Raw genomic sequence first — 27,267 nt, forward strand, 5'->3', positions numbered from 1 at the left:
GACTTACGCAAGCAGAACAGAGCAAATCGGATCTCATGAGGCCTGCTTGGCAAGGTTTCAGTGCAGCCCTCAGTGTGGCCACTCCACTGAAGGGAATCCTGGGCATATTAGCAAGGGCCTGCGATAATTATCGCTCAGCGCTTTTAGCGCGAGGATAATTATCGCAGGCTAATGCTGGATTCTATCGCTGAGAAAGCATGCTATCAGCAACGCTTTTCTCCCAAGCGATAGAAATCCATGCGTTAGCTGGAAAACAGTGTGATTGTCACTGGATATCCAGCGATAATCGCACGGCGACCAGCGATACCTTGCGGATAGGGCAGGGTGGTTTTAGCCATGTAATCCACCTCCCATTGGATTACATGGCTAAGTCAGATTACAAGCAGGCGTAAGGACAGTAGCAATAACTGTGGTTAGCGCTACTTTTCTTAGTGCTCTGCTTGTTTGCGTGCAGCTTGATAATTGGAGAAATGTCGGTTAGCGAAATTTCTCCAGTTATTTTAGTACAGAATGCCAACTTTGCATCCCATTAGAGATGCAAAGCTGGGCGTTATTGTAAGGGGGGCTAAATCAGCAAAACACGCAATAGCGTGTCTTTGCTGATAAGGCGATGAAATTATCGCCGCTTTGCGCACAAAAAGGGACGCAAAAGCGGCGATAATTTCATAGCGCCACCTTGCTAATATGCCCCTCAGTTCCTTACGTGCCTGGCGGGGGGTTCTAAATGTGGCGGGTGGTTCTCTACCAGGGAAACTGAGGCCATGACTTTAATTAAAGTATGACATCTCAGCTAAAACGAGCAGGCACATGCCCTTTCGAATTAAAAAAGTGCAGGTGCCAAGTGCCACCCATATAAAGCCTTGTAGGCAGCAAGTTGATGTACGCCTCACTCAGTGCATGGCTGAGCGTCCTTGTCCGCTCACAGTCATCTGGAGGAGTGCTCTGCAAGGTGCACGAAGCGTTGGACAAGAAGGGCAGTGGTTGGAGTGTGAAGGTCAGTGCAGAGCAAAGGATGGTAAATTTGGGCTTCTCTGTCTTGTGCCAAACTGAAGCCATGAATTTCAGGAAAGAGGCGTGCTCAAGCCTTATACACTGCCGTTTCCAAGATATTGGTCTTTCCAGAGAATTCTAGCTAAGCTTCTTGTAGTTGGAACTTCAACTAGGTTCACTTCTGGATGTCCCTGCTTGTCTCTTTCTTGTTTCCTGATGTCTGGGGGAGTCTGGAGCTTTCAAGGAAACTACTGTATTAATATTCATTTTCTATTATGAGCTATAAGGTTGTCAAAGAGTTTTTTTACCATTTGTGTTTTGGTCCTCCTAACCGGGACCCTCCTAAAGAGACATTCAACACTTTTCTTGAGTATTATGAAGTGCAGGGTGGCACCATGTCTATTGGAGTGAGTCATCGTTTCCTCAGTCAGTCAAGAAGGAAACTCAAAAGACCTTCTCTGCATCCAGTCCTTGACAGTTTATCAAAGCTAAAAAGGAATGAACAGCCGGGCCTAATGTGCAGATATTGCCCAAAATGGCATATCCACCAGAAAGATCTGGGGTGTTGGCTATTGAATATTTTAATTTGTTATTGTAGACTTTGCTGGATAGGCAACATATTTAGATATAAACAGTGGCAGCTACTCCGCTAAGGCGGAGGAGTGTTCCCCCACAGCTTTGAAGCAGTGAAAGAAAGGAAAAATATAGTGATAATAACATAATGTTTTTTAAATTTTATTTTGTCATGCTGTGGCAGCTTTGCGTGATGAGGCAGGGCTGCTCTGCTCACAGAGCAGGGGAGGAGGGTTGGTACCCTCCTAATTGCATTATAGCCTGCATGGAGAACATGCTCAGGCCCCCAGGCAATGACTGAGTACCGAACCACATTGCAGCATTGTGATTGGTCAGGGGAGCCTGGCTGCCTACTACCTGTTCCAGTACCGACACGAGGAGAGACCAGGTAGTAAGGTAAATTTTTTCTTTTTTTTTTATAATCCCCTCCCCCGCCCCACCACCCGTGCTGGCCGCTGCGGGATATAAATGCATCTGTATATCCGGAAATAGCCAAAAATTGTAACAGAGATTCTAGCATGAAACCTATTTCTAATATTATAGGTCTGCCTGGTAATGATATTGTCTCATGAGGTACTTTGGGCAGTGCATTTAAAGTACTGCAGACTTGTAAGAAGTCCATTCTGCCTCTCTCACCGACTGTATTTCTCTGTTGATTTATGTGGTGAGGACAGTATTAGGTCTGGTTTAGTTTCATCTGACAGGGGTCTGATATTTCTGTTGAGACCCCCACATTCTGGTTGACTCCTGCACTACTTTTGTCTGCTGGTTTGATAGTGTTGCCATCCTGGTTTTTAAGGTAGTATAAGATCATGCTGTCTGCTCTGAAAGTGTTTGACTTTTTCAAGGCCAGTCTCTGATGTGGCATTGGTCTCACTGATTCCTTTTTCATACAACATGAACCACAATGTTGTGTTTATGAAACATTGGTGAAGTTCTACCCATGTTCAAAGTGGTCATGTTTTGTGGAGGAGGCAAACCTAGCCCTCTATTGAGAACAGATCCCAAGGGGTAGCGTGGCTTGTTAGCTACATTTACCCGGAAAATTAGTCTGAGTTCTGGTTGTTCTGGTGTCCTCTCCCTTTGCTCCTCATAATTTAGGGATAGTCTGATAAACTATGGCGCTGGTATTGGCCACGATTCATTCCTTGAGAGCTTCCTCTGTCTCAGCCTAAAAACATCTTCTATTGTTAGTTCTAGGAACTCCTCTTTTTGCGAATGGGCCTTGCCAAAAACTACAGGTCGGTTGCTGATGTTCACTTACTATTTTGTTTGCCAAAATGAACCTGTTTCACTTTCAGCACGTCGAACTAGAAGAAGAAAAAAGAGATCTTAAGGATCTTAAATCGAGTTGCAAAAAAGCAACTTAGAAGCTGATTATGTCAAAACAACATTCAGAACTAAAAAAGCAAAACGCCCAATACATTCACCTTCATAGCAAGACAAATATGAGTATTTCACATCGATTAAAAGTGAACCATGTATGAACCAATTTTGGAGGGCGGCCTGAGATAAGTAAGTGGCCTATCACATTTTTGTTGGGATATTTTCAACTTAAATCTTTACCTAAATGTTACTGTTCTTAAAATAAAACGCTGACAAAACAATTCAGTTCAAAATGTAAGTTCTTTATTTGAAGAATTACAAACGGGCACAGTATACCCAAACATCTTGGTAATTAAATAAATACAATTTTAAAACTTCAGAGCACTCCATCATTCACTATGTCAGATGACAACCGCAAGAACTTGTATCTAGATTGTAGTAATTTAAAGTATTTCTGGTTGAGGTGCAAAATAGTCACATTTTCATTCAACTTTCAAGTGAAATGGCTGCAGCTGGTTGTAGGGTTTCAGAGCAATGTGCAAGATTTAGCCAGACCTGAGTATAGGTGCACACTTCACTTTTAAAATACTTCATTATCAGCAGCAAAATCAGTTTGCCCACAACAGAGTCATTCTAACAGGGACGGGAGATTCCCGTCAACGCTAACAGTGGGTAGGTAGCCACTTCTAAGCCAATAGGTCCCATAAAAAAATACAATTGGTTTGTCCCTGCTTGCCCTCGCTGTTGCTTCCAAGGATCCACACCATCTGAAACCAACCCTGATCACACAAGTTCACTCGTTCATTGTTTCCAGCAAACAATTGGTGGATTTGAAGGCCTCCGGAATATCACTATCTAGCTTGCAAATAACCTTGTAGATCGCTTTCTTCCAAGAAGGGTCAGCATCTTTCCCCGTGAGAACGGCACTGAAAAATTCACGCAGAGTGATTTGGGAAACATCAAGGAACTTGGCTGGAATCTTTACAAAAAAACCCACAAAAGTTTGTTAAGTACATTAACTTACAATAACTTGGCTCACGTATACATTCCTGACCACATCATAATTCACCACAACCTTCATCCAAGGCCAAACGTACAGGTTCGGCTACCCAGTATCCCACTTTTGTGAAGTAATTACTACTCAAGAAGGTGATGAAGCTAGGGTCATCAATATGATAATGCCTGTGCCCCCATGACTTATATCTGTAATGCCAAGATCATCGAACATTCCAGGAAAGCCTTTGTGCTGATTATCACTAAAATTATCAATACCGCAGTCATACAGGGCATTGTTCCCTTGAAACTAAAACATGTTCAACTAACCCAGTTAAGAAACCTAATGTTGACTTGGAACCCTTGAACAAAGACAGTCCTTTCACCAGTGTCCAGCTCTGGCCAAGATCCTATAAACTGTTGTCAACACCCAGAGGAACTGTTCACTGCTTAAGACCATGACCACACTTGTGCAATTGTCCTCCACCACTCTTTGGCAAACAAAAGAGTTGACCACAAAATACTCCCAAATCATCATGCAAGAGTTTAGGAGGTCCAACCCTCAACTGGCTCACCTCATTCCTGGGTCACAGATCTCACCAGCTGAAACAGGCCTCCTTCCTGGCTACTCCAGCAACCCTCTGCTGAGGGTCCCACAAGGAGCATCTTATCTCTGTCCATCTTTGATGCCTATATGGTACCCCTGTGCTGCTTTGTGAGGACTATTACACGTACACCGACACATCCCAGTAACATTCAGCATTTGCAAGACAGCCTAATGTAGATCATTCAGTGTAATACGTTGTGCTGAAATGCCTATAAGACTCAGTGTCACCTTTAGGTCTTAGAGTCAGTCCGCCAGCCCAAAAGGTGGACAGAGGCACAGGCTTTCGGCTCACTTGTGGAAGACAGCCTCCATATTTAGAGATTCCTGTTCCTCCAACCTCAAATGAGGCACAGAGAACCTATTACTAAGCAGAGGCATCCCTACTTAGCTAGAGTTGGCCAGTTGCAATAAGCAGCAGTTCTTTCTAAGTATTAAAAAAACGTACTGCCAGCAAAGAGAAAACATGGCGTCTGGCGCCATCAGCGGTCTGGCCACCCAAGTTATCTAATTTTTAATGAAGGTGGCAGGCTTGCTTGTAATTGAAAATCTATAAGGGTTACTGAAGCACCGCAGATTTATAAAAGCATGGGACCAGTGACATGATATGCCCCTCCTAACCATTAAACCTCACCCCTCGTGACTGCCCTGGCTCAGTTAATCCCGTCTTTCATGTCTGCCTCCACATCCCAGCCTTTCTCCACAGCACCATTACCTTCCTCCAAGGCCTGGTTCATGTGGCTTCAAAGTAAACACTTTGACAAGAGTCCACTCACCTCATAGTCACTGGACTTGTTATAGTGCTGGTTTAGGATGCGGGCCAGCTCAGAATCCCGAGTCACGGTCAGCCTGTCTGCACTGACCACCCCCTCTGTCACTGCCTGGCGGGAGAATTTCTCCATCTGAATGTAGAAGAACTCACGGAAGTTGCTGAACCACTTGATAAGCTGGGAGGTGATGGAGCGGTTGAACTATGGAGAGATAAGAGTGAATGGTGAGTGCAAATAACAATTCAAAACCCCAAGGGAAGACTGGTGATCGAAAGCTGAGGGCTTCATGCAAATAAATCTACAACTTACACACTACTGTGACTCATTTACTTGTAAAGTCACCCTGCCTCTATATAACTGTGACTTCGAAGGGTACCAAGGCACATTGTGTACAATACAAAGTACGTTTCACAACTCGTACAGCAATCCCTTTGCAGCCCTCACCATCATGCCCACCTGCTTCCCCTCACTTTAATCAGCTTTCTCTTTGCTCCCTCCATGATGGAAATGCAACAGCACATAGAGAGTGGATGTGGTGGGCATGTCTTATTGTGAGGGGCAGGGAGTGCGAGGTGAGGAATTTAAAAGTACTGCAAGTAACTTGCACTAACACACACATCCCACCCACCGCCTTCGTCCACACCAATGTGAACATTTCCAAGCATTCTTGAAAACAGAAAACATGTGTCTTAGCCCAAAATATCCTTCAAACAGCCCGGCCTAACCGGCCGTATACTCTGAAAGAAAAATCCATTGCGTAGTCCTCACAAAAAAGTAATAGCCCAAGTAAATTGTTGATCTAAGCCAGCTGTGGCAAGTCTTGCGCACCACCCGAACTGTTAACAATTACATTATTTAGATAACAGTTTTGATAGTTAAATAAGCAAGAAGAACAAAATAAAAGTGTCCTGATCTACTGCTCAGCTATCCACAAAGTAGTTAGGGAAAAGGAAAAAGAAAGATAGTGGTGGGAGGGGTATATATTTAAACGTTGTCATTACATATACATATGTCATTCTATTGAATGTTGACTTGAACTTGCATGGCATATTGTTTAGACTATGATACAGTAACGAGTAATACAACACTTTAGTTACTAATAGATTACCAGAATAATGGACTGATATGGCTCTTGTTTTATTTCATTGTATTTCTAGACCCCAGACGTAGGGTCCATGCAGACCCGAAATGCATTGGGTTGTGAAAGAGACTGAGTAATTATATATGGATTTTCGCTGTTTAAAGAAAAGAAGAAAATATTTCTTTAAATAAAATAATTTTCTAATCAAGCATAAGAGTGGAAAAAGCTTTGTTTATTGGATATAAACTCGTCTTGAATTTGGAGAAGAAACCTTTGGTTTCATAGAAAAAGTGCGCACAGCCACCGGGGACTGGTACGACTGACCTGATCTATTCATATTAATGAGAGGCACTGCCAGACACAGTACAACATGTAGTAGCACAACATTAAGTTTGAAGATTCAAGGAAAATTTAATAATTGTGTGCACGGAGAATCAACATATGTTAATGCTGCTAATGAGTGGTCCACCTGAAGTAATATAAAGAAATGTCTGAGCTCTCATGAACCGCCTTGAATCCTTTGTTTGCGTCCATTTCATAGATACATGAAAGAGAAGCATTGGCAAGGCCAATAGGTCTTGCCTTTGGGACCTTATAAGTGTTTAGCCAGAGATATTGACTTTCCCTATGTTTTAAGCTGTGCTGTACATTAGTTTGTAGAATACTGCAAAGTTATAATAAAGAAGTATTTAAAGCATTTTTGCTACCTTATATATGACCTAGAAAGCATTACGTACAAGTGAAAGATTATATTTAAAAAAGTATTACCTATAAATAATGTCTTAATCTAATTTTGTTCTTAAATGCTGGCAACGTGTTTCTGGGTGTGCTAATGCTTGCTTGTTATGTTTTTTTGTTATGTGGCATAAATAACAGGAGGTTGAAACTTGGGAAATAGTACCTGGGTAACAGTTAGTGAAGTTAGAAAGTTAGTTCGTTTGTTAAAGAGTTGGTTAGTTAGTTAGTTAGTGAGACAGTGAGAGAGTTAGTAAGTTAGTGAGTGAGTGAATTAGTGAGAGAGAAAGTTATTTAGTAAGAGAGAGAGGTAGAGTGTTAGTGAGAGAGAGAGAGAGGTATTAGAAGCATAACTAACCATGAATGACTATATGCAGAGCACTAGTGCCGGTGCTCAGCACCAACAGTTTTAAAAAGCAGGTGGGGGACTGGTCATCTCGCTCTCTATTTTTGCTGTCACCCCAGGTGATTTTTTTTTCTGCAGGAATACTAGCCTTCATTGCCTTTCAGGTAACTTCAAAAAGACTCGCTATACTTCTTTCTAAGTCCCATCATATCAGAACTAAAGCATTTTCAAAATGCTATTGAATGAAGCCATAATTGTTACTTATTTATTTTATGCAACCATAAACAAAGCCAAGAATCCCGGCTTGTTGTAGATATAATGTTACTTGTTGTGATATATATCTAAATGCAATTACAGAAGCAGCAAAATACCAGTCGTGCAACACACTATGCTAAACACTATTTTTCAGTTAGTGATTGCTGCCCGTGGCAGGTGTTAAGTTAGGGCCATTGTAGGCAGCTGCCTTCTGGCGCTATGTAATGTGACACTTCCCCCACCATGGCGCGCAGTTTTAGCTGTTGCAGGTCAAACACAAATCACAGCAATGTGCACTACGCTTGCTGAGCTATCCTAACAGCTTCACGATGCATTAACTAACCATGAAGGACTATATGCAGAGCACTAGTGCCGGTGCTCAGCAAGAAGAGAAAACATTCCGGCCGAATGCTGCCAGTATCGTAGCTCTGAACAGCTCACCCCGCAAGAGCACACCGAGTTCACCACAGGAGGGGGAGGTTTATCCACTTTACTTACTTGCCCCAGGCCAACCCCCTCCCACAAGAATGATCTGTGGGATTCTGAAGGTTGCCAAATAAACAAGAGCTGAAAAGCAATTAAGGTCACAGGCAAAGTCAGAGAACAGAAACCACAGAGAAAGGAGCATGTAAGGCTTTCAACACCTTCAGCATACATGTTCTCCAGCTCATTTCAGTTGGCAAATATTTCTACTTGAAGAAAATATACACAACCACGTTTCATAGTAGAAAAAAAACCTCAACACTGTTGGGCGAGATACCGTCCACTACTAAATGTGTATTTGCCAACACCTGTTACACAGACGGTAAAAACTGCTATAATATGCGCTAACTCAAAAACATTGTCTTAGTTATTTGGCTGGACATAGAGTCTGTCGAGCACTGCGACTACCGCAAGCCTCGGCGCTAAGTGGAAAAGTGAAATGGCCGCCGAGTTAAATGAGTTGGAGCTCTGAGCCCCCCTCCTGCGCTCGACCGGTTCCCATAGCAGACAGCCGCTGTGTTGTTTGTCTTATGTGAAAGTGAATGATAAAAGATCCATGAAATCGCCAGAGAAAGGGCGAACAGCAGAAAGGAGCGAGGGCCCTCCATCATTGCGGCTTTTCCCCTCTGAGCGGACAGAGCTGCGGGCTGCCGTGACTCACAGAGGCGGTCAGAGAAAGTAACCCGTTGAGCGGACAGAGCTGCTGAGGTAAATCGGGCTTTTTGGAAACAATCTATCTTCTAAATAACAACAGTAAACTACCTTGCCTCGGTGTATTATGCTGTGACTAACAGAGGCGGTCAGAAAAACTTACCCGCTGAGCGAACAGAGCTGCGGGCTAAAGAGACACAGGGAGGTCCATGGACAGCCTTTACCTTGTGGGAGCGAGCAGCGATAAGCGTGATAATTGAAAACAGATGGTGCTGCTGCACCATCCCGCAAGGGAAACGCCAAACGTGCACAATTGCTAATAGAAACCAATGCAAAACATGCACGAGTTTCAAGCAAAGTCCTGAGCGATTCCAAAAGGTCTCCTCCTAAGCAGCGCTTGCGCGTTGCGTAGGCGAGACCTAAAAATTTTTATAGGATAATAAACAACACTTTTTCTCCTACCTAAAGGGTCTCAACCAAGGTTGGTCTTAAAATAAACATATGTAAATCATAAACTTACATTGGCCAACAAAACACATTAAGGATGTAATCTACAAAATACAAATAATCAATTGCATGATATTGTAGCCAGGAAACTATCCCTGATTTTAATGTTGAAGGCGCCTAGGTCCTTTATTTTTTGTTTCTCAAGAACAAGTTCACACTTGAAAGTTTGTTTTTGGAAAACAAGAAAGTTTGTGGAATGGCAGCCTAAAACATGGTGGCTTCATCACATAAATATCTCTACAAGTCTGCGGAGCTCTTTAAATATAAGGGGCGGGTAGTACAGCAGTGGTGGCGGAGGTAATGATCTCTGTCACCCTGACGGACGGAGGGCTGCCCGCTTTACCCTAAATCAGGCTCTAAACTGGATTCTACATAATCATTATAATAGAAGTCTCTTTTATCGATAAAATGAATATGATTTTTGTTTTCAATTCTCGGGAGCGCCCAAGGAGACCTAAACACAATGGCAATTCCAACATCATGAGTTTTGCTAGTTAATTTATATCTTTGCATTTTAGATTTTTAGATTCAACAAAAACTTCTTCAGGAAGTAATGTGTGTTGCCTATGATGTTATACTAGATACTCTGTGCATACATGATTTAAACAAAAAATAACTGATACCAGTCACTTGAGTCTGTTATCTATTACAGTGTGTTTCATATATTATAAAACGTTGAGCTGTGTGCCTGACTTTTGCCTTCTTTTAGTTTCAGCCCATGTCACAGTTTTTAGGAATCAGTTCCAGTAGAACAAGATACTGAAAAAACTTTGACGTTTCCTTGAAACTGACTGAGCGTGCACAAATGCACACAACGGGGCCGAGTCAGAAAGGCCCTCCGCACTTGTGACGGAGGCTTGCAGTCGTGGCGGTGGGAGGGCAGGGAGGGGGTGCCAGTGCGGCAGGACCTCCCCACTGCAGTTACTCATAGCGGAAGTCGCGTGACAAATACGGGGCCCCTGCCACAAATGCCCCCCCCCCACCACCACCACCATGACTGCTGGGCTTTCACCACGAGTGTGGAAGCCCTTTGTGAATCCACCCCAATCGAAAAAATCTACAGAGAACATTCCAGATAATGGGAAAAAGCTCAGCCAGAGATGGAAGCCTCGGGCGCCTGCCTACCTGTGTTTTTACTTGAATTCAGAGAGAGCCGTACGCCCAATAAAACATACATATAAAGGTCCGTTGGAAGTGAATTTAAGAAGGGAAATCTCCGCATTCATGCAAAAATCATATCAAACATTTGATGAAGACGATAACAGAGTTTCGATGACCACTTTTTCTCAGTAAAAGAGATTGAAAGTTGCTTCTAGTTGCTAGAAGATGATGTAACCACAATAATCCAAGTGATCTTCAGTGTCACTTGTTTATTGTTTATGAAAATTGTGTGTTTAAGCTCAACAATATTAAAATCTCAAACACTTTAGGACCTTGGATCATATAGACATATGTTGAAGAATCCATAAAAATAGTGTTTAACAACTAGGCCGTGCATTATGCTGGTGTAATCTTTCGTAATTTCCGGCATTTTGTGGTACATTTCTTATACGAAATGCCTGAAATTATGCCATTTTGACACATTGTGTAATTTTTGTGTCCACTCGGGGCAAAATTCTACAGTGGAAGCACAGGAACAATATGAACAAATAGAACGCGAACGGCTACTGTCTGTGATACGTGCGATTTAGCACTATTTTTTAGATGCCTCCAAAATGGATGTGATGGCGCATTTCATAATAACAATTGCGCTAAATACCGGGTCTGCAGTTTGCATTATTTTCCTAAAATTTCATATAATTACTAGCAGCCTGTACCGACGTTGTCCGGGTATGAATTGCTGCCAGCCAGTAGTATATTGTTTTGTAGGATTTCGTTTTGATAGCATTTCTTATCTGTGACAGGCCTGTGAAACGCTCCGATTCACAGTGCACTGCTGATGCACTTAAGAGTGCGCGTTCAGTAGTGTGTGAACTCGAGTTTCCCTACTTTATTTTTCCTTGCAATATTATATAGCGCAAACTCGACAACATGGCATGAGCACAATTTACATCACAGAAGAACACATTCATTTGTGGTAGGCACGGGGGGACAAAGCGATTTGCCTGGAATCACAGGATGTTGAGCTGATGCCGAGATTCAAACGTAGCTCCCCAGCTCTAAAGTTCGCAATTCTAGAACTTGTGGCGGGAGGTGTGTCTAAAAGTGTATGTCGAGCTGGCCATCAATGAGAGAGACCTGTGCATTTTTCAAATCGGTGGTGAAAAAATATGAGTATGTTGCTGGAGATGTGGGCCGCCGTGCCACCAATGTACTTCCTGGGGGAGGGTAAACACCCATTATTCCCCAACTTTCTTTCCACATACCATCACTCCGCATACTTTCATTACGAAAGTACCATGACTCCGCAATGCCATTATAACGCATGGCATTACATTTTATATGCCTTTACCACGCATACATTTACAACGAAATTCGTTGTAAATGCATGAATGGTAAAAGCATGTTTTTTTTAAATGCTTGGATAAGGTAAGTATGGGTATAGGGGTATATGTTTTGGGGTACTGAGGTATATGTTTTGTGGTGTTTGGGTATTTTAAGTGTTCAGATATAGTTTTGGGTTATGGGGTACAGGGGTAGTTTTAGGGTTTAGGGATAGGTATGGGTTTTGGGGTACAGGGGTATTTTTAGGGTTCAGGGCTAGGTTTGGGTTTTGGGGTATAGGGGTATTTTTAGGGTTCAGGGGTAGGTTTGGGTTTTGGGGTACATCAGTATGGGAAACATCCTTTACAACGAAACTTTTACAACGCAGTGCTATTACAACGCAGGTTTTAAAACGAAAACCATTACAACGCATTGCACTGGGGGGCGCTCTAGGATAGGGAATAGATGTAATTTACTATCCAACACCTTCCCTACTATCCACGGGGACTGGAGTTGGAATAGTAAATTAAACTATTCACTATCCAGCACCCCAAAGCGCTATGTGTTGTAACAGCATGCGTGGTAAAAGCATGCGTTGTAATGTCATACAACCCATGAGTATTTTAAGGGTTCAGGGCTAGGTTTGGGTTTTGTGGTACAGGGGTATTTTTAGGGTTCAGGGCTAGGTTTGGGTTTTGGGGTACAGGGGTATTTTATGGTTCAGGTGTAGGTTTGGGTTTTGGGGTACAGGGTTATTTTTATGGTTCAGGGCTAGGTTTGGGTTTTGGGGTACAGGGGTATTTTTAGGGTTCAGTGGTAGGTTTGGGTTTTGGGGTACAGGGGTATTTTAAGGGTTCAGGGCTAGGTTTGGGTTTTGGGGTACAGGGGTATTTTAGGGTTAGGGGTAGGTTTGGGTTTTGGGGTACAGGGGTATTTTTAGGGTTCAGGGCTAGGTTTGGGGGTTTTGGGGTACAGGGGTATTTTTAGGGTTCAGGGGTAGGTTTGGGTTTTGAGGTACAGGGGTATTTATAGGGTTCAGGGCTAGGTTTGGGGTACAGGGGTATTTTTAGGGTTTAGGGATAGGTTTGGGTTTTGGGGTACAGGGTATATTTATAGGGTTAAGATGGGTTAGTGTTTAAGGGTGTTGGGGTATTTTAAGGAGTAAGGGTGGGTTATGATTATGGGGTGCAGGGGTATTTAAAGGGAGCAGGGTGGACACCCGGAGCTGGAATGTACAGCCCCTAGGAAGAAAAAACATTGAAATATTGGGCACAACGCTCGCTTGTTTTTCGTAATCCCGCGCCCCGCACACGCCCACGCCTCCAGCACACGACCACAGCACACGATATGAGACATGGCATGAAGGGCGGAACGTACCACACGCCCCCAGCGTTTGTCAAGCCCCCAGCACACGCCCACAGCACAACGCAGACACGCCCACAAGGGACTACTTTGCTGGCACGGTTCTTTTACCTTTTAAATGTATATGGTGGGCGTCTGCATAGCCTATGTCCTTCTGCTGCAACTGCCCTTTCCAACGCTGTATTGGGTGTTGTGATTGGTGCTGTGGTTCCTGAGATTACCCGCCTCAAAGGTTTGGGCTCTCTCTTTATTATATTAGTATAGATGAAAAAGGAAATCATATGATACTCGTACACTGCTATTATCAACTGTATTCGGACGAGATGGAAGGAGTGGCTGAATTAACCTCCGCTGGAATGCTTGCAGACGCATTATAGTAGATAGAGGAGGAGACCTGACCTGATAATTCTGGCAGGACTGTTCCTATTGGAGCAGGATCAAGACTGATTTGCTTTTGGCTTGTCTCTGTCTAGCGTGGCTTAGTGGGCGAAAAACCATGGGCATGAGATTCACTGTTCCGACTTTACATTGTGCCTGGCCAAAGTCGTCACTACATGGAACAAAATCAATCTCTGACACGTTTCTACCTATGCGCTTCATGAATGCAATGTAATTTTACTCCTCAGGCATAGCATACCCCGAGGGTAAATATAAATACTCATTGCTACTTAAAGTTATACTCCAGACGCAGACATTGTGATTGAAATGTCTGTAAATGTTCATGGTTGACACTGTGGATGCATTCTATGAAGCATTTCATAAATTTTTATTACTGTGAGAAGACTGAGGGATCACTGCATAAGTGTCTTAACTGTGATAAATGAGAAGGAGAGGTGAGCCTCATAAAGGCAAAGTCTCCCAAGGGGGTAGAAGATGTTCCCACCAGAACAGAGTCAGCACTGGCACTTGCGTTCCTGGCAGAAGGGTTCTGAAGTAATTTAAATGGTACAGCCTTCCATAGGATCCTTCATCTGTGGGGAAATATAAGCCTGAAGAACCATCTCCAGCAATTAATGGACAACAATTCCTATTGTTCAATCTATGAGAGAGGAAAGGTAAATGGGGATCTAGGCACACCCCTCCGTATGACCCCTAATCACTTATAACGTAGAAGGAAGCAATGGGTCAAGCCTGGGTCATACTAATGTAACAGTAGGCAAGTCGTGGGGATCCTGAGGCCACCTTCACTAATGGAAACATTCTGAGGAAATGTGATGGGTCCCAATTTGACTTTCCATGTATGACCCCCGTAAACCTTCTATAATCGAGCAGCAACATCATCACAGCTATGGTCCAACACAGCCGACCACTTCTGCAGATAGTACAACTCAAGAATCCAGACTCTCTTGAAATTATGGGATCCCCTGACCCTCTGAGTGAGATGCACGTTTGTGGTTTCTGAAGCATTAACTAATAAAAAAAAATGGTCTCCTTGTGGAAATTTCCTTGGATGAACATCAAGCTTTAAGCATTGAAATGCCCCCTTGTGTAAGCCTGCATTGGTACATCAAAGCAGTCTCCAGTGCCAGGTCATATGTGACTACTACTGGGGAATGCCAGCAATAGGCACAGAAGTTACCCTGGCCACATGTGGTGTTTAGCAGCATGAGTAGCCTCGGACCTGACCAGATGTTGTACCTTAAGAGCACCAGGATGCTGCTCTCTGGTGGGCTGCTCACCAGAACTGTCCATCATCTGACTGATGATGTCTTGCGCTGGCCCAGCGAATTTGTCAGAGAAAAACAGAAGCCCAAGAGCGAGGGAATGCACATTTCAAGATATGCTTACCCAGTGCTCCTCAATGACTAATAGATTTGTTAGACTTTCATCCAGAGCAATGTGTTCTTCAGAGACCTAACTGAAAAAGGATCAGACAGGGTGTAATGACACAGGGTGGGAAGGCTACAGGCACTCCTCCCACATCTCATGTGTGTCTGGCTGAGAGAAAGAACATGCGAGATCCCTGTTCCTTGAAGCTGAGGCTGTCTAACCTATGCAGAATCCTGTGAAACACTGCAAGAAAACTAAAAGGAAGGTGAAAAGTATGGACTCAAAGCATACATAAGTACAGAAGAATAAACATGTGCAGGCAAACCACATGAGCTGCACAAACCCATGTCTTATCCCTCCCTGGAGAAAAAATAAGTTCGCGAAAACTGGTGGATATGTGGTAGGCAGAGCTGGGCGTGCAGGTGAACAGTGGAAGAGACCTGTTTACCAAAGTGTAAAGTGCACCACGTCATCTTTTATAAGGGGGATGTTCCAAAAGTCTTTGAAGGAGCGCTTGAACAGTACAGGCAAATCCAAAGGAAGCTTGACCCAAGAAATATAAAAGAATACCCTACTTAGAGTCATCAACTCAGACACGAAGAAAAGGAATAACTACTTTATAGTGGTGGGCATGTCAATGATGCAGGAAGAATGCCAAAGACGTCTGTCAGGACGACGAACGTCTTAATGTGCCTGCAAGTAAAGATTTGAACTCAATTGTGCCTGCCACAAAATTACTTGATGCACCATAAAACAACCCTATAAAGATGGGCCGTTCTACCAATAGCCTTGAGAATGCTCCAAAAGCCACAGCTGAAACACATGCTAGCTGTTCCATGTAACACATGTGAAAGGATTTCAAAATCATTACAATGGTGGAGTGACTTTTACTAGAGACACATTTTTTTGTAGGAATAAATAGAGCCAAGCCAGGATGTTTCTGAAGAATGACAGTAAAGCATTCTAATATAATTAAAAAAGTAAATAACGTTTACTAAGTACAATGGAGAAACACTCCAGTTTACTTGTTTTAATGTTATATATTTGCATTCAGAACCTGTAATTATTACCCATACCAAGTTCAAAGTGTCCTCCTTCTTACACTACAATTATGGTGCCTCACTCATTGTGGTGTACTTCTCCAGGCTTGATTATAACAACATCCAATAAATGGGACTTCTCCTAGTCTCCACAGCCAAACCTTGAAGAGAAGGCTCAAGTGAACCCTTACAAACATATCCCCCAAACTCAAGGCAATCTGGCTCACAGAGCCATCATGGCCAAAGCTGGATTTACAGATCCCAGACAGCAAAAACACATTACGCAGTTTAAGTTGTCATCCATTGAGATATCCCCAATCCCCACCTGCTGTATCCCCAGAAGAAAACAGTGGCTTCTAATGGAACATAAAAACCATAGATTCACTCGTCTCTTTAGACCTTTCAGCCTTTAACAGCTGATTCTCCCCACTCAACGTTACTTCCTCCTTTCCTTTTTCCCCATTCCATCGCTCTCCCTCCTTACTTTAACATTCTGGGGGTGTTAAAAACAACCAATAAAGAAATATGTTCTGAATGTCTCCTGCCCATGTGTAAAAAGTGATGTGGACAGTGGTTTGGTCAGTGCTTTGGATCTTGGGGCCCAATTCAAACCAGTGACTCAGCTGTGACTCCAACCACTGAGTCAGCTGTGACTATAACCAGTGACTCAGCTGTGACTCCAACCAGTGAGTCAGATATGACTATAACCAGTGACCCAGCTGTGACTCCAACCAGTGACTCAGCTGTGACTCCAGATTTTAAATCTTGCCTACCTCTTTCGACTTTCAAATATTTAAGCTGAGAGGAGCGAGGGCGCAAAGGAGAAGGAATAGCAAACCAGAGAAAGCAATCAAGAGACTAGGGAAAACAAGAACTTGAAGAGTAGAGCAGTGGTACCCAACCTGTGGTCCGGGAACCCTGGGGATCCATGAAGCCTACTCAGGGGTTCGCCGACTACTTAGAAAATTAAATAATATCAACATATTAAAAAAGTATCTATAAATAAAGTAGCTAAATGTACAACTGTACATTTTAAAACGTACTGTAAATGTGAAGACATTTGAAATTGGAGGCTAAAACTTTAATTAGTATCCTCAGATTGATTAGTGGGAGCATCAAACAGCAGCTAACTTTCCCTCCTGAGGCGGAAGCCGGGAGGTCTCTCCTCTGTACTTTGCGCTTTTTAGCGTTTTATTGCTTTTAAATTGCTCGCATTTCTCACATTTGATCTAAAAAGCGTGTAGAGACTTCCTTTGTGTTACCCTTTGCTCTGTGTACCTCTCCCCCCCCTCCCTCTGCCCCCGGACAGCTCTCGGCCGAGTACAGACGCAGAGGGCTGGTTCTTCCGACTTTGGCGGCCATATTGGGTGTGGGCTGGTGAGTGACGCGCTCTAGCAGCGCTCATAAAGGGTCCTGAGAGCCAGTGCTTGCGTTTACAAACAGCAGCTAACTTTCCCTCCTGAGGCGGAAGCCGGGAGGTCTCTCCTCTGTACTTTGCGCTTTTTAGCGTTTTATTGCTTTTAAATTGCTCGCATTTCTCACGTTTGATCTAAAAAGCATGTAGAGACTTCCTTTGTGTTACCCTTCGATCTGTGTACCTCTCCCCCCGTCCCTCTGCCCCCGGACAGCTCTCGGCCGAGTACAGACGCCGAGGGCTAGTTCTTCCGACTTTGGCGGCCATATTGGGTGTGGGCTGGTGAGTGACGCGCTCTAGCAGCGCTCATAAAGGACAGCTATGACTCCGCGCAGCGGACGCGGACGCGCCGGACCTGCGCCGGAGTCGTGCCAGAGTCAAGCCCGTCTGCGCCCGTCCGAGCCCAGACGAGCCTAGGGCCAGCCACTCTGCCTAATTCAGTAAGTTCTGCAACTACTTATTCGCGTGCTGAACTATTTCGGCTTCGCCCCTTAACATCTTCACACTGTACATTAGTGCAGAAGGGCACCGAACCATTTACTTACTGTGCACTATGTAGCCCCCCTAATCAAGGACTGACTAAATACACTCTAGGCTCAGCCCTTCTGAATTGTAGGTCTCTTCCGAGACATTCATTGGAAGTCAGCCTCCTTATTCAGGAACACAAGTTAGATATTCTGTTTTTAACAGAAACATGGCTCATGCAAGGCTCAGAAGCGGATATAGTGAACGCCCTTCCTCCTGGTTTTTTAATCCATACCCAGGACCGACCGGTGGGTCGAGGGGGAGGTGTTGCTATTCTGTATAAGAACTCGTTGGTATGCAGAGCCCAAAAGGGTGAGGTGGAGGACTGTGAGAGCTGTAAGTTCTCCCTCCAAATCTCACCTACTGTGGCGATGTCTTGGTTACTAGTCTATCGTCCCCCAGGAAGTAATGGTAACTTCATCGGCTCTTTCATGGAGACGGTAATGGTTCTTGCAGCCTCTGCGCCAAACTTCATTGCCTTGGGAGACTTTATCTTCATTTCGACGACCAGGAAGACCGGTCGGCGACAGCCCTTCAATGTGACTTGAAAACCTGTGAGGTTAACCTTATAAACCTGGAGGCTACCCATAATAAGGGTCACTTATTGGATCCTATTTTTACTAACATTACCACTATGAAAGCAGCCTCCCCGATTCCTCTTCCATGGACGGACCATTTTATGGTCCCCTTTGCCTGGCAAACCGTCCCGGAGAGTACCCCCTCCATCAGTGTCTGTGCGCCTGAAAGACCCTGGGCCACGCTGTCTGTGGAAAACCTGTCACGCAGTCTGGAGGCCTCACGCCCTTCACTAGCGAAGGACCCAGTACTGGCGGAAGCAGATTTCTGCAGATGGATGTCTAACACACTCGACGCCGTCCTCCCCTTAAAATTGGCAGGAAGGAGGGAGAATAGATAGTGCTCCGCTCCGTGGTACACGCCAGAGCTGAGGGCTATGCGGAGGGCCTGTAAAAAACTAGAACGTGCCTGGAGGAAGAACTGGGAAGTAGCCTGTAAGATTGAATACCGAGTGGCCATAAGGAATTACAAGCTCACCATCCGGTGCGCCAAAACCCAATTCTTGGAGGAGAGAATCAGCAATGCCTCCAACTCCTCCAGAGAAACATTTCTAGTGGTCAAGGAGCTCTTGAGGGTTCCTACGCCACCTGCCTCCACGGAAAATCAGGAAGTAAAATGCAACGATCTAGCAGAGTACTTCCACACTAAAATTGAAAAAATTTTGATTACACTGCCCCAAATTGACATAGGAGCCGAGCCCTTCGTGGATGAGGGAAGACCTCTGAAGACCCTGGAGTCTTTTGGACCAGTCACTAAGGACGAAGCTCTTAAAGTCTTAATGTCCGTTAAGAGTGGTTCCCCCCGGGACGTAGTCCCCATGAGGATCCTCAAACTGGTTGCCCCTTCCATTGTGGAACCTATCACGGAGGTAATCAATGCCTCGCTAGGTGCCGGTGTGGTCCCACCCAATTGGAAGGGTGCAATAGTAAAAGCCCTCCTAAAAAAACCTAGCCTAGACCCCCTTGACATGGCGAACTACAGGCCCATCTCGCTACTTCCGGGACTCAGTAAAATCACGGAAAAATTGGTTAATTTCCAGCTATCCAACTTCCTTGAGTCCAACGGTGTGCTGAGAAGTTCCCAAACAGGCTTCCGCCCGGGTCAAGGCACTGACACCGCCTTGCTGGCAGTCGCGGAAGAGGCACGTTGCATTTTGGACTCAGGAGGATCAGTGGCAGTGATCCTCCTGGACCTCAGTGCAGCGTTCGACACTGTTAACCATCGAGTGTTACTTCAGCGACTGTCAGATGCCGGAGTGAGGGGGACAGCGCTGAAATGGCTCAGGTCATTTCTTAGCGAACGGACTTTCCAGGTCTGGGAAGGGGGCGCACGATCGGCATCCACCCACCTGCACTGTGGAGTGCCCCAGGGCTCCTCCCTGAGCCCCACATTATTCAATGTGTACATGGCCCCCTTGGAGGATGTGGTGGCTCCATTTAACATCAAAATCGTGAGCTATGCCGATGACACCCAGCTGGTGTTTGCCCTCTCCCAGGCCACGGAAAATCCCCAGGTGCTACATTCCTGCCTATCCAAAGTCCACACCTGGATGGGGGAATCAGCACTAAAGCTGAACGGCTCAAAAACCGAGATAATGCTGATGGGGATGAAAAGTCCCTTACTCCCCCGGTCTGCCTGGCCTAGTTGCCTGGGATCCCCCCCCAAACCCAAGGCTGAGATCAAGAGCCTGGGCATTTGGTTGGAGCAAGATCTTTCCTTCAGGACCCAGGCTACCAAACTGGCTGGTGTCTGTTTCGGCCTTCTCCGATCGGTGCGCAAAGTGCTGCCTCTGCTTCCATTTGTGTCCCGGAAGCTCTTGATCCAGGGCCTGATTATATCTAGACTAGATTTCAGTAATGCAATCTATCTGGGTGCCCCCGAGATCACTCTGAACAAACTTCAGCAAGTGCAGAATGCGGTGGCACGAATGCTCCACAACATCCCTATGTCACGATCGGCCAAACCCGCATTGAGGGCGCTGCATTGGCTGCCAGTGCGAGAAAGGGTGAAATTTAAGTCTCTCTGCCTCGCACATAAAATCTTGCAAGGCAAAGGCCCTCCTGCCCTTCAAAAGCTGGTGACCCCATATAAGGCAAGTAGAACACTACGCTCAGACCAACAACACTTACTCATGATCCCTAGGGTCAAAAAGGCCCACTCAGGAGGGAGGAGATTCTCCGTAAGGGTTGCAACCCTTTGGAACTCACTTCCCCTAGGTTTACGTTCGGAGCCATGCCTTCTGCGTTTTCGTAAACAACTGAAAACTTTTCTCTTTTGTTAAACCACTGTGCTTCTCTCTCTTTTAATCTGTTACTCTGTTTGGTGAAGCGCTGGGATGCTCTAGGGTAACCACGCGCTTTACAAAACTGTTTTAATAATAATAATAATAATAATAATAATCAAACAGAATGTTGCATGGATAATGAGTGGCCTCGATTGAATTTAGAAAAGCTCCAACCTTTCTATTAAAATTAAAAACATCATTTATATGTGTTTAAGAAAAAAATAAAATGTGTAATCATTTGTGTATTTGTTTGATGAATCCTTTTTTTCTGTATGTTTGGGTATTGTTTTGAAGATCAAATCATCAACAATGCTTAGGCCGGGGTCCCTGGCTTCTAGTAATGACTCGGTGGGAGGTTCTCGGATTCCAATAATGATGCAATGGGGTCCCCGGATTCCAGTAATGATTAAGTGGGGGTCCCCGTAAGTCAAATGCTTTAGAACCACTGGAGTAGAGTAAACGAACTACGACTAGAAGATAGGAATAAGAGCACAGACATTAAACCCTATTGGGTCAAGTTCGCGCTAAATCAAAATTTATAAATAAATAAATAAAATGAGTGAGTTAAAAAGGAAAGAATACCCAACTTAGAGATGTTAACTCAACAAGAGACAGCACCTACATAGACATTAAAGCTAAGAGAATGATATAATGATACACTTGGAGACATTAACCCAAGAGAACAAGAAATTATAGCTGCATACAGATATTAAAGCAACAGAGCTGTGACAGAGTAGTCAATTTAGAGGCATTGAAAGAACTACAAAGGAGATGGAAAATATCTAATTTGAATCCCTTAATAGATGGAAAAACAACTTTGAGACATTACCTATGAAAGAGAAATAATACCCAATTTACAGACATTAAACCAATGAGAGGGAGCAAAAGTGATAGAGCAAGGCATGAAGAGCCAGCTTAAATGCTTTGAAACTATGTGTTGTGTGTGTGTGTGAGCGCTCGCATGCGTGCTTGTGTGTAAGAGAGAGACTACCCAATTCATAAGCATTAACTAGTAGAAGGAATACCCTACTAAGAGCCATTAAAGGGACACTTCATTGACACAGCCTCTCCCCGACAGACTGAAGCTACCTAACACCACCAGATAAACTACTTTGTCCCACTACCAGTATAACCCCTTAATTGTATCTGAAATATTTCTTCATTATGAGACGATGTGACCCGCCCCTCCCCTCCTGCTTACGCACTTGAAAATGATGGATGGTGCTCGCTTATCTAGGCTGACATTGCATTTGCACGCTTACCTTGACATCGTTGAAGTAAGTCTTCAGGGTTGTGGAGCTGGGATAGCGACAGTAGAAAAACATAAGCTTAGCCTTCTTCAGATGCCCTGGAGTCAGGCCCTCCTGAGAGTGATAGAGTTAAGGAACCTTCTAAATAAAACGAGGGTGTGAAGAAAGGAGAGATCTCAAGGTCAAGAATGAAAATGAGTATGGAGAATGAGCACTCACCCGTAATTGTGTCTGAAGAGATTTATGTTTACCACAGCAATAGAACAAAGATCATATAATTCCATCATTTTCATATTCGATTTAACACTTTGGGCCTAGTTCACAAACTTAAATCTAAGATAAGCGTAGTGATCTCTGGGCATGTAGATAAATGAAATTCAGTGATTCTAGGCTGTAGTATGCACCCAGTAGTAGGGGAATCTGTCCCCAGCTCCTTACAGCTTACTACGGGGGCAGGGACACGTACAACTGAATATATGACCTTAAAGTTACTGTAGTAAATGACTACTATTTCAGGCACAAATCGGGCAAATGTAGTTCAACATAATGTAGATGGAGATGGCACCCTATGCTATGTTGAACTACAAATTAAAAAGAATAGAGAAATAGGCATAACCTCAGAAAAATAATGCTTACCTGACAAACATTAATACCGGTAGCACATAAGTAGAGCCAAAAACCTGGCTCTGCTGTCTCCCCTAGTGCTGTGATACGATGTGGAGTCAAACATCAGCTGTGGTTGTATTGTGTTCCATTATGTGTGTGTCTGTATTTTTTGAACATGCATTGTGTTGTGATGTATGGTTGAGTGTGTATAGAGTAGTGTTGCATGTGAAATCAGTCAAGTTTTTTAAAATTATTACCCATTTATATATTTGTAATTTGCTCAATAAGTGACTTTGTTGTATTTACATTTACACAATGTGATATTTGTGTCTCCAATGTTTATGACCATGTTTAATTAATTGTATTTCTTTTACTTTGTAATATTTTAAAATTCGGTTTTTAGAGGTATCTGCAATATCTAATGTTCTGTGAAATTTTTTTTCTACATTTTTGATGTAGGTCTTTGTGATGGTAGCACTATTCCCTGCTTTTATTGTTTTGAGCATGGTTCATTGCAGTATCTGTAAGTACACAATTAGTGGTGTGTGACTTACTCCAAGGCTTGAATGGAGTAGATGGGAGCTTATTTTGGTTTAAGTAACACTGGAATAGATCTGTTCATAACTTTGGTGGATTGCATACAACTTACCTTTTTGTATGAGTTTTTGTATTTAAATGTCCCTCAATGTTCCAATCCTTAATTTCCCGATTCCTGCTGCCACTTTGTAGTATATATTCCCTATTTTCCAGGCAGTCCCTTTGCCACACCCACATATAAAGTAAAGTCCACATTTGTAAAGCGCACAATCACCCGTAAGGGTCTCTAGGCGCTGGGGGCCGTCGGGAAGATTAAGCGAGCTATTGCCCAGAGTCACATGGTGCTGGGCTAACCTGCCGCCGGAGCCGGGGATCGAACCGTGGTCCCCAGATTCCAGCGTCAGTCGCCCTGGCCGCGGCGCCACACCTCTTCCACATATACAGTTAAAACACTGAACTACAGTTTCACAGTTGTTTGCACTCTCGATTGAAAACTCTGCGTATGAGAGATAACACTGGCGCAGGCTTAGATCAACGTCCAAACCTTTGAGAATGGCATTTATGAGCATATGAATTAGTACTACGGAAGTACTACTACACATACTCTGAAAAGTCTATGTCAATTACTCTGTCAACAACTTAACCCCTGAAAAGTAATAATTAAAAACATAGACTATAAGAGCTAAGACATGAAAAAAGATCAACCTACAAAATGTATAATCTTTTTAAATGCTCCATATCTAGCCAAACATACGTTCCACCGATTGTAGAAAAGAGTTAGTTTACTGTTATGACTACCATTGTATATCAGATGGCTGTACACTCCAAAATGCTGTGTTTTGATTAGGTCTCAGACAGTAAATATCTACCCATGAGATTCATAGCCAGTATCTGAAACAAGCCTCATTATAGTACCAATCAACATAATTGAACACCTCCGTCCCTTTACAGCTGTCGGTAAAGATCACAGAGAGACCTTAGAAGAGGCGCAGGCCCCTCCGCCAAACTCATGCAAAGACTCCAGATAATCCAGAATGCAACTGCCAGACTGATCCTTAAACTGCCTAAAAGGACACACATCACCCAGCACCTGAAAAACCTCCACTGGATCCCCGTCCAGAAGAGATGCCAATTCAAGCTGCTGATCCATGCCTACAAAGCCCTCCATGTCCAAGGACCCGCATATATGAACCACCGCCTGCATTTCCACCGACTGACCGGGAATCTCTGCTCCGTGCACCTCACCATTGCACAGATAGCAAGTATTTGCTGCTTCCGCTCCAGAGGACGATCCTTCTCACACCTCACCGCCAAAGACTGGAACACCCGCCCCCTTCATCTCGCACCACACCCTCGCTGACCTTCTTCAGGAAGAGACTCAAGACTTGGCTCTTCGACTGATACCATGCAGCACAGCGTCTGGATACCCTTTTGGGTGGTGAGCTGTGCTATACAAGTACTACTTGATTGATTGAGGAAAAAAGAACTAGAGTGTTTACCTGGTACTGACAGACATGCTACTTTAAGAGAGAGCTTTAGAATCATTCACTTCCCTCTGCAGAAGGTTGAATATGTATATGAAAATGGGTCTTACACCTGCTTTTGAAACCTTACCAAAAACCAAAAAATATATATATATATATCAATCAAAATGGAAACATCCTTTACCACGAAACCATTACAACGCGGTATGGTTACATCGTGGTTTTAACAATGCAAGTCGTTACATCGACCTGCACTGGAGGGCACTATAGACTAATGAATAGTGTGAATTATTATTCCAACAACTTCCCTACTGTACGTAGACTGGAGCTCAAATAGTAATTCACACTATTCCTAAGTCCAGCGCCCTCCAGCGCAAGTCGATGTAACCACTTGCGTTGTCAAACCCGCGATGTAACATACCGCATTGTGATGGTACGCGTTGTATCATCATACATCCATATATAATGTGTTCCCGGTTTGTGAAAATTGTGTAGTCTGTGAGTTTTCACTGTTTCAAAACTATTGCTTCATTGTTCTGAATTACGTTATTTATATTACAATATTTTAATTACCTTTGAATGTTGTTACTTCTAAAGTACTAAACAATAAATATATATTTTTATATGTGTTTTATAATTTCCTTACATTTAAATATCAATACAAATGGCTGTGAAGCCAGTGCATATTAACACAGGGCAATGCAACCACTGACCAAAGAAAGTGGTAGAACTGAAAAGTCAAATGAAATGTCCAACAGCAACTCAATACACTGAAAGCACAAACCTATTAATTTAAAAAAATAAACGCTGTCTGCAGATATATTCCCTCAACTGTAATTAAATCTACTCTCATGCATTTAAGTGACAGACTTTAAAAACGTCTATGTTTACCAAAATGTTACTATTTTTCAATGAAGTGGGTATTGAGTGACAGAAATGAAACAGATGTAGAAAGGTAGTGCTGGAGTTAGGTTAGGGTGTCTATCATTAACTATGTAATACCCTTATACATATATTTTGTCATAAAAGACTAAAACAAATACTCCCACCCACAAACAGCTGGTTTTTGCAATAACCTCTGAATAATCGTTTATTTAGAGTCTGCTTCAAAGAAAAGGCTTTAATTTCAACAGCTTTTATTCCAGCAACATGGTACCCAGGAGTAACCTATTTTTGTAATGAATATGGGATGCTGGCATTCTAGTTGTTCATTAGAACTCTATGCTGAATATAGAGTAGAACACTCAGCAATATTACTTCGGTTGGAAGTATGTTCCACTCAACATGACAGACTTTCTTCTCACATGGATGAGGGAGATATTCTAGAAGATATAGAAAATCGGTCATCATTTTAACTTTCAGAAACACTAATTTTTGCCTCCGTCACTCAATATCTGGAACATAACCTCCTGCTCCACGATTCCCAAGCAGGTTTCCGCCCAAAACTAGGCACAGACACGGCCCTTCTGACTGTGACTGAGATGGCTAGGAAACAGATGGATCAAGGCGGCACTGTAGCAATTATGTTGCTTGATCTCAGTGCCGCCTTCGATACCGTCAACACTAGTATCCTCCTTGACCGCCTACGCCACATAGGAATTACAGGGAAGGCCATAATATGGCTCCAATCTTTTCTGGAGGACCGTTCCTTCGAGGTAGTCGAGAACGATGCCCACTCAAAAATCTGGCCCCTTGATCAAGTTGTACCACAGGGCTCGTCTCTGAGCCCTACCTTATTCAATGTGTATCTACAACCTCTGGCGGACATTGTGCGCTCGTTTGGCCTAGATATCGTGACCTATGCCGACGACACACAATTAGTGGTATCCATGAATCAGCCTAATACCTCTCCCCCCAATCTTACGAATTGCTTGGTAGCAATAAATCATTGGATGACCTCCTCACACCTAAAGCTCAATGGTGAGAAAACTGAGCTTATGATTTTGGGTAACTCACCAACTCCGAGCCCTACGCTCGACTGGCCCCCCAGTATGGGGACCCCACCCCAACCCAAGACCCAAATAAAGAGTCTGGGCATGTGGTTGGATTCAAAGTTGGACTTCAAGCAACAAGCTACTACCCTGTCCGCCACCTGCTTCGGCCTGATGCGGATGCTCAGGAAGGTGCTGCCTCTTCTTCCCTTCCAGGCACGTAGAATCATGGTGCAAGCCATTATCCTGTCCCGTTTGGACTACGGAAACTCATTATACTTAGGAGCCCCTATCTCTACCACCAGAAAACTGCAGACTACACAGAATGCAGCCGCTCGCCTTCTCCTAAACCTGGGCCGACGAGATTCCGGCACAGCTGCATTAAAGAAACTGCACTGGCTGCCCATCAAGGCCAGAGTTGTGTTCAAATCCATGTGCATTATGCACAAAGCCATGTGGAAAACTGGTCCAGCCATGGTTTGCTCCCTTGCAAACCCTTATCTCCCTAAACGAAGCCTGAGATCCAGCTCAGCTTTCCTGGCTACCGTTAACAGAACCAAACGGGCAAGATGGGGTGGACGCTCCTTCTCCTGGAATGCCGCGAGAGCCTGGAACTCCCTGCCTGACACCCTCCGTGGCGAGCCTAACTTGTTGAAGTTCCGTAAGGAACTGAAAACGCTTCTTTTCACCTAACTTGGCTCTCTGACTTTCTCATGACTCAAACAATGTAGCGCTACGAGGCCTCCGGGT

At 43.9% G+C, this 27,267-nt stretch overlaps 1 protein-coding gene across 1 annotated transcript in view; it reads right to left on the reverse strand.

Annotated features, from left to right (window-relative positions):
* Positions 1-3,170: 3,170 nt before the first annotated feature.
* Positions 3,171-27,267, reverse strand: part of LOC144781616 (prospero homeobox protein 1-like) — an 88,105-nt gene continuing 64,008 nt past the window's right edge. The window contains exons 3-5 of the mRNA XM_078660560.1: positions 21,972-22,079; positions 5,263-5,457; positions 3,171-3,868 (exon numbers count right to left, since the gene is read on the reverse strand). Coding sequence (XP_078516686.1) covers positions 3,683-3,868; positions 5,263-5,457; positions 21,972-22,079 — 489 coding nt within the window. The 3' untranslated portion in view covers positions 3,171-3,682. The remainder of the gene's footprint in view (positions 3,869-5,262; positions 5,458-21,971; positions 22,080-27,267) is intronic.

This window comes from Lissotriton helveticus, chromosome 9 (genome assembly GCF_964261635.1).
Source record: "Lissotriton helveticus chromosome 9, aLisHel1.1, whole genome shotgun sequence".
Taxonomy (NCBI): domain Eukaryota; kingdom Metazoa; phylum Chordata; class Amphibia; order Caudata; family Salamandridae; genus Lissotriton; species Lissotriton helveticus.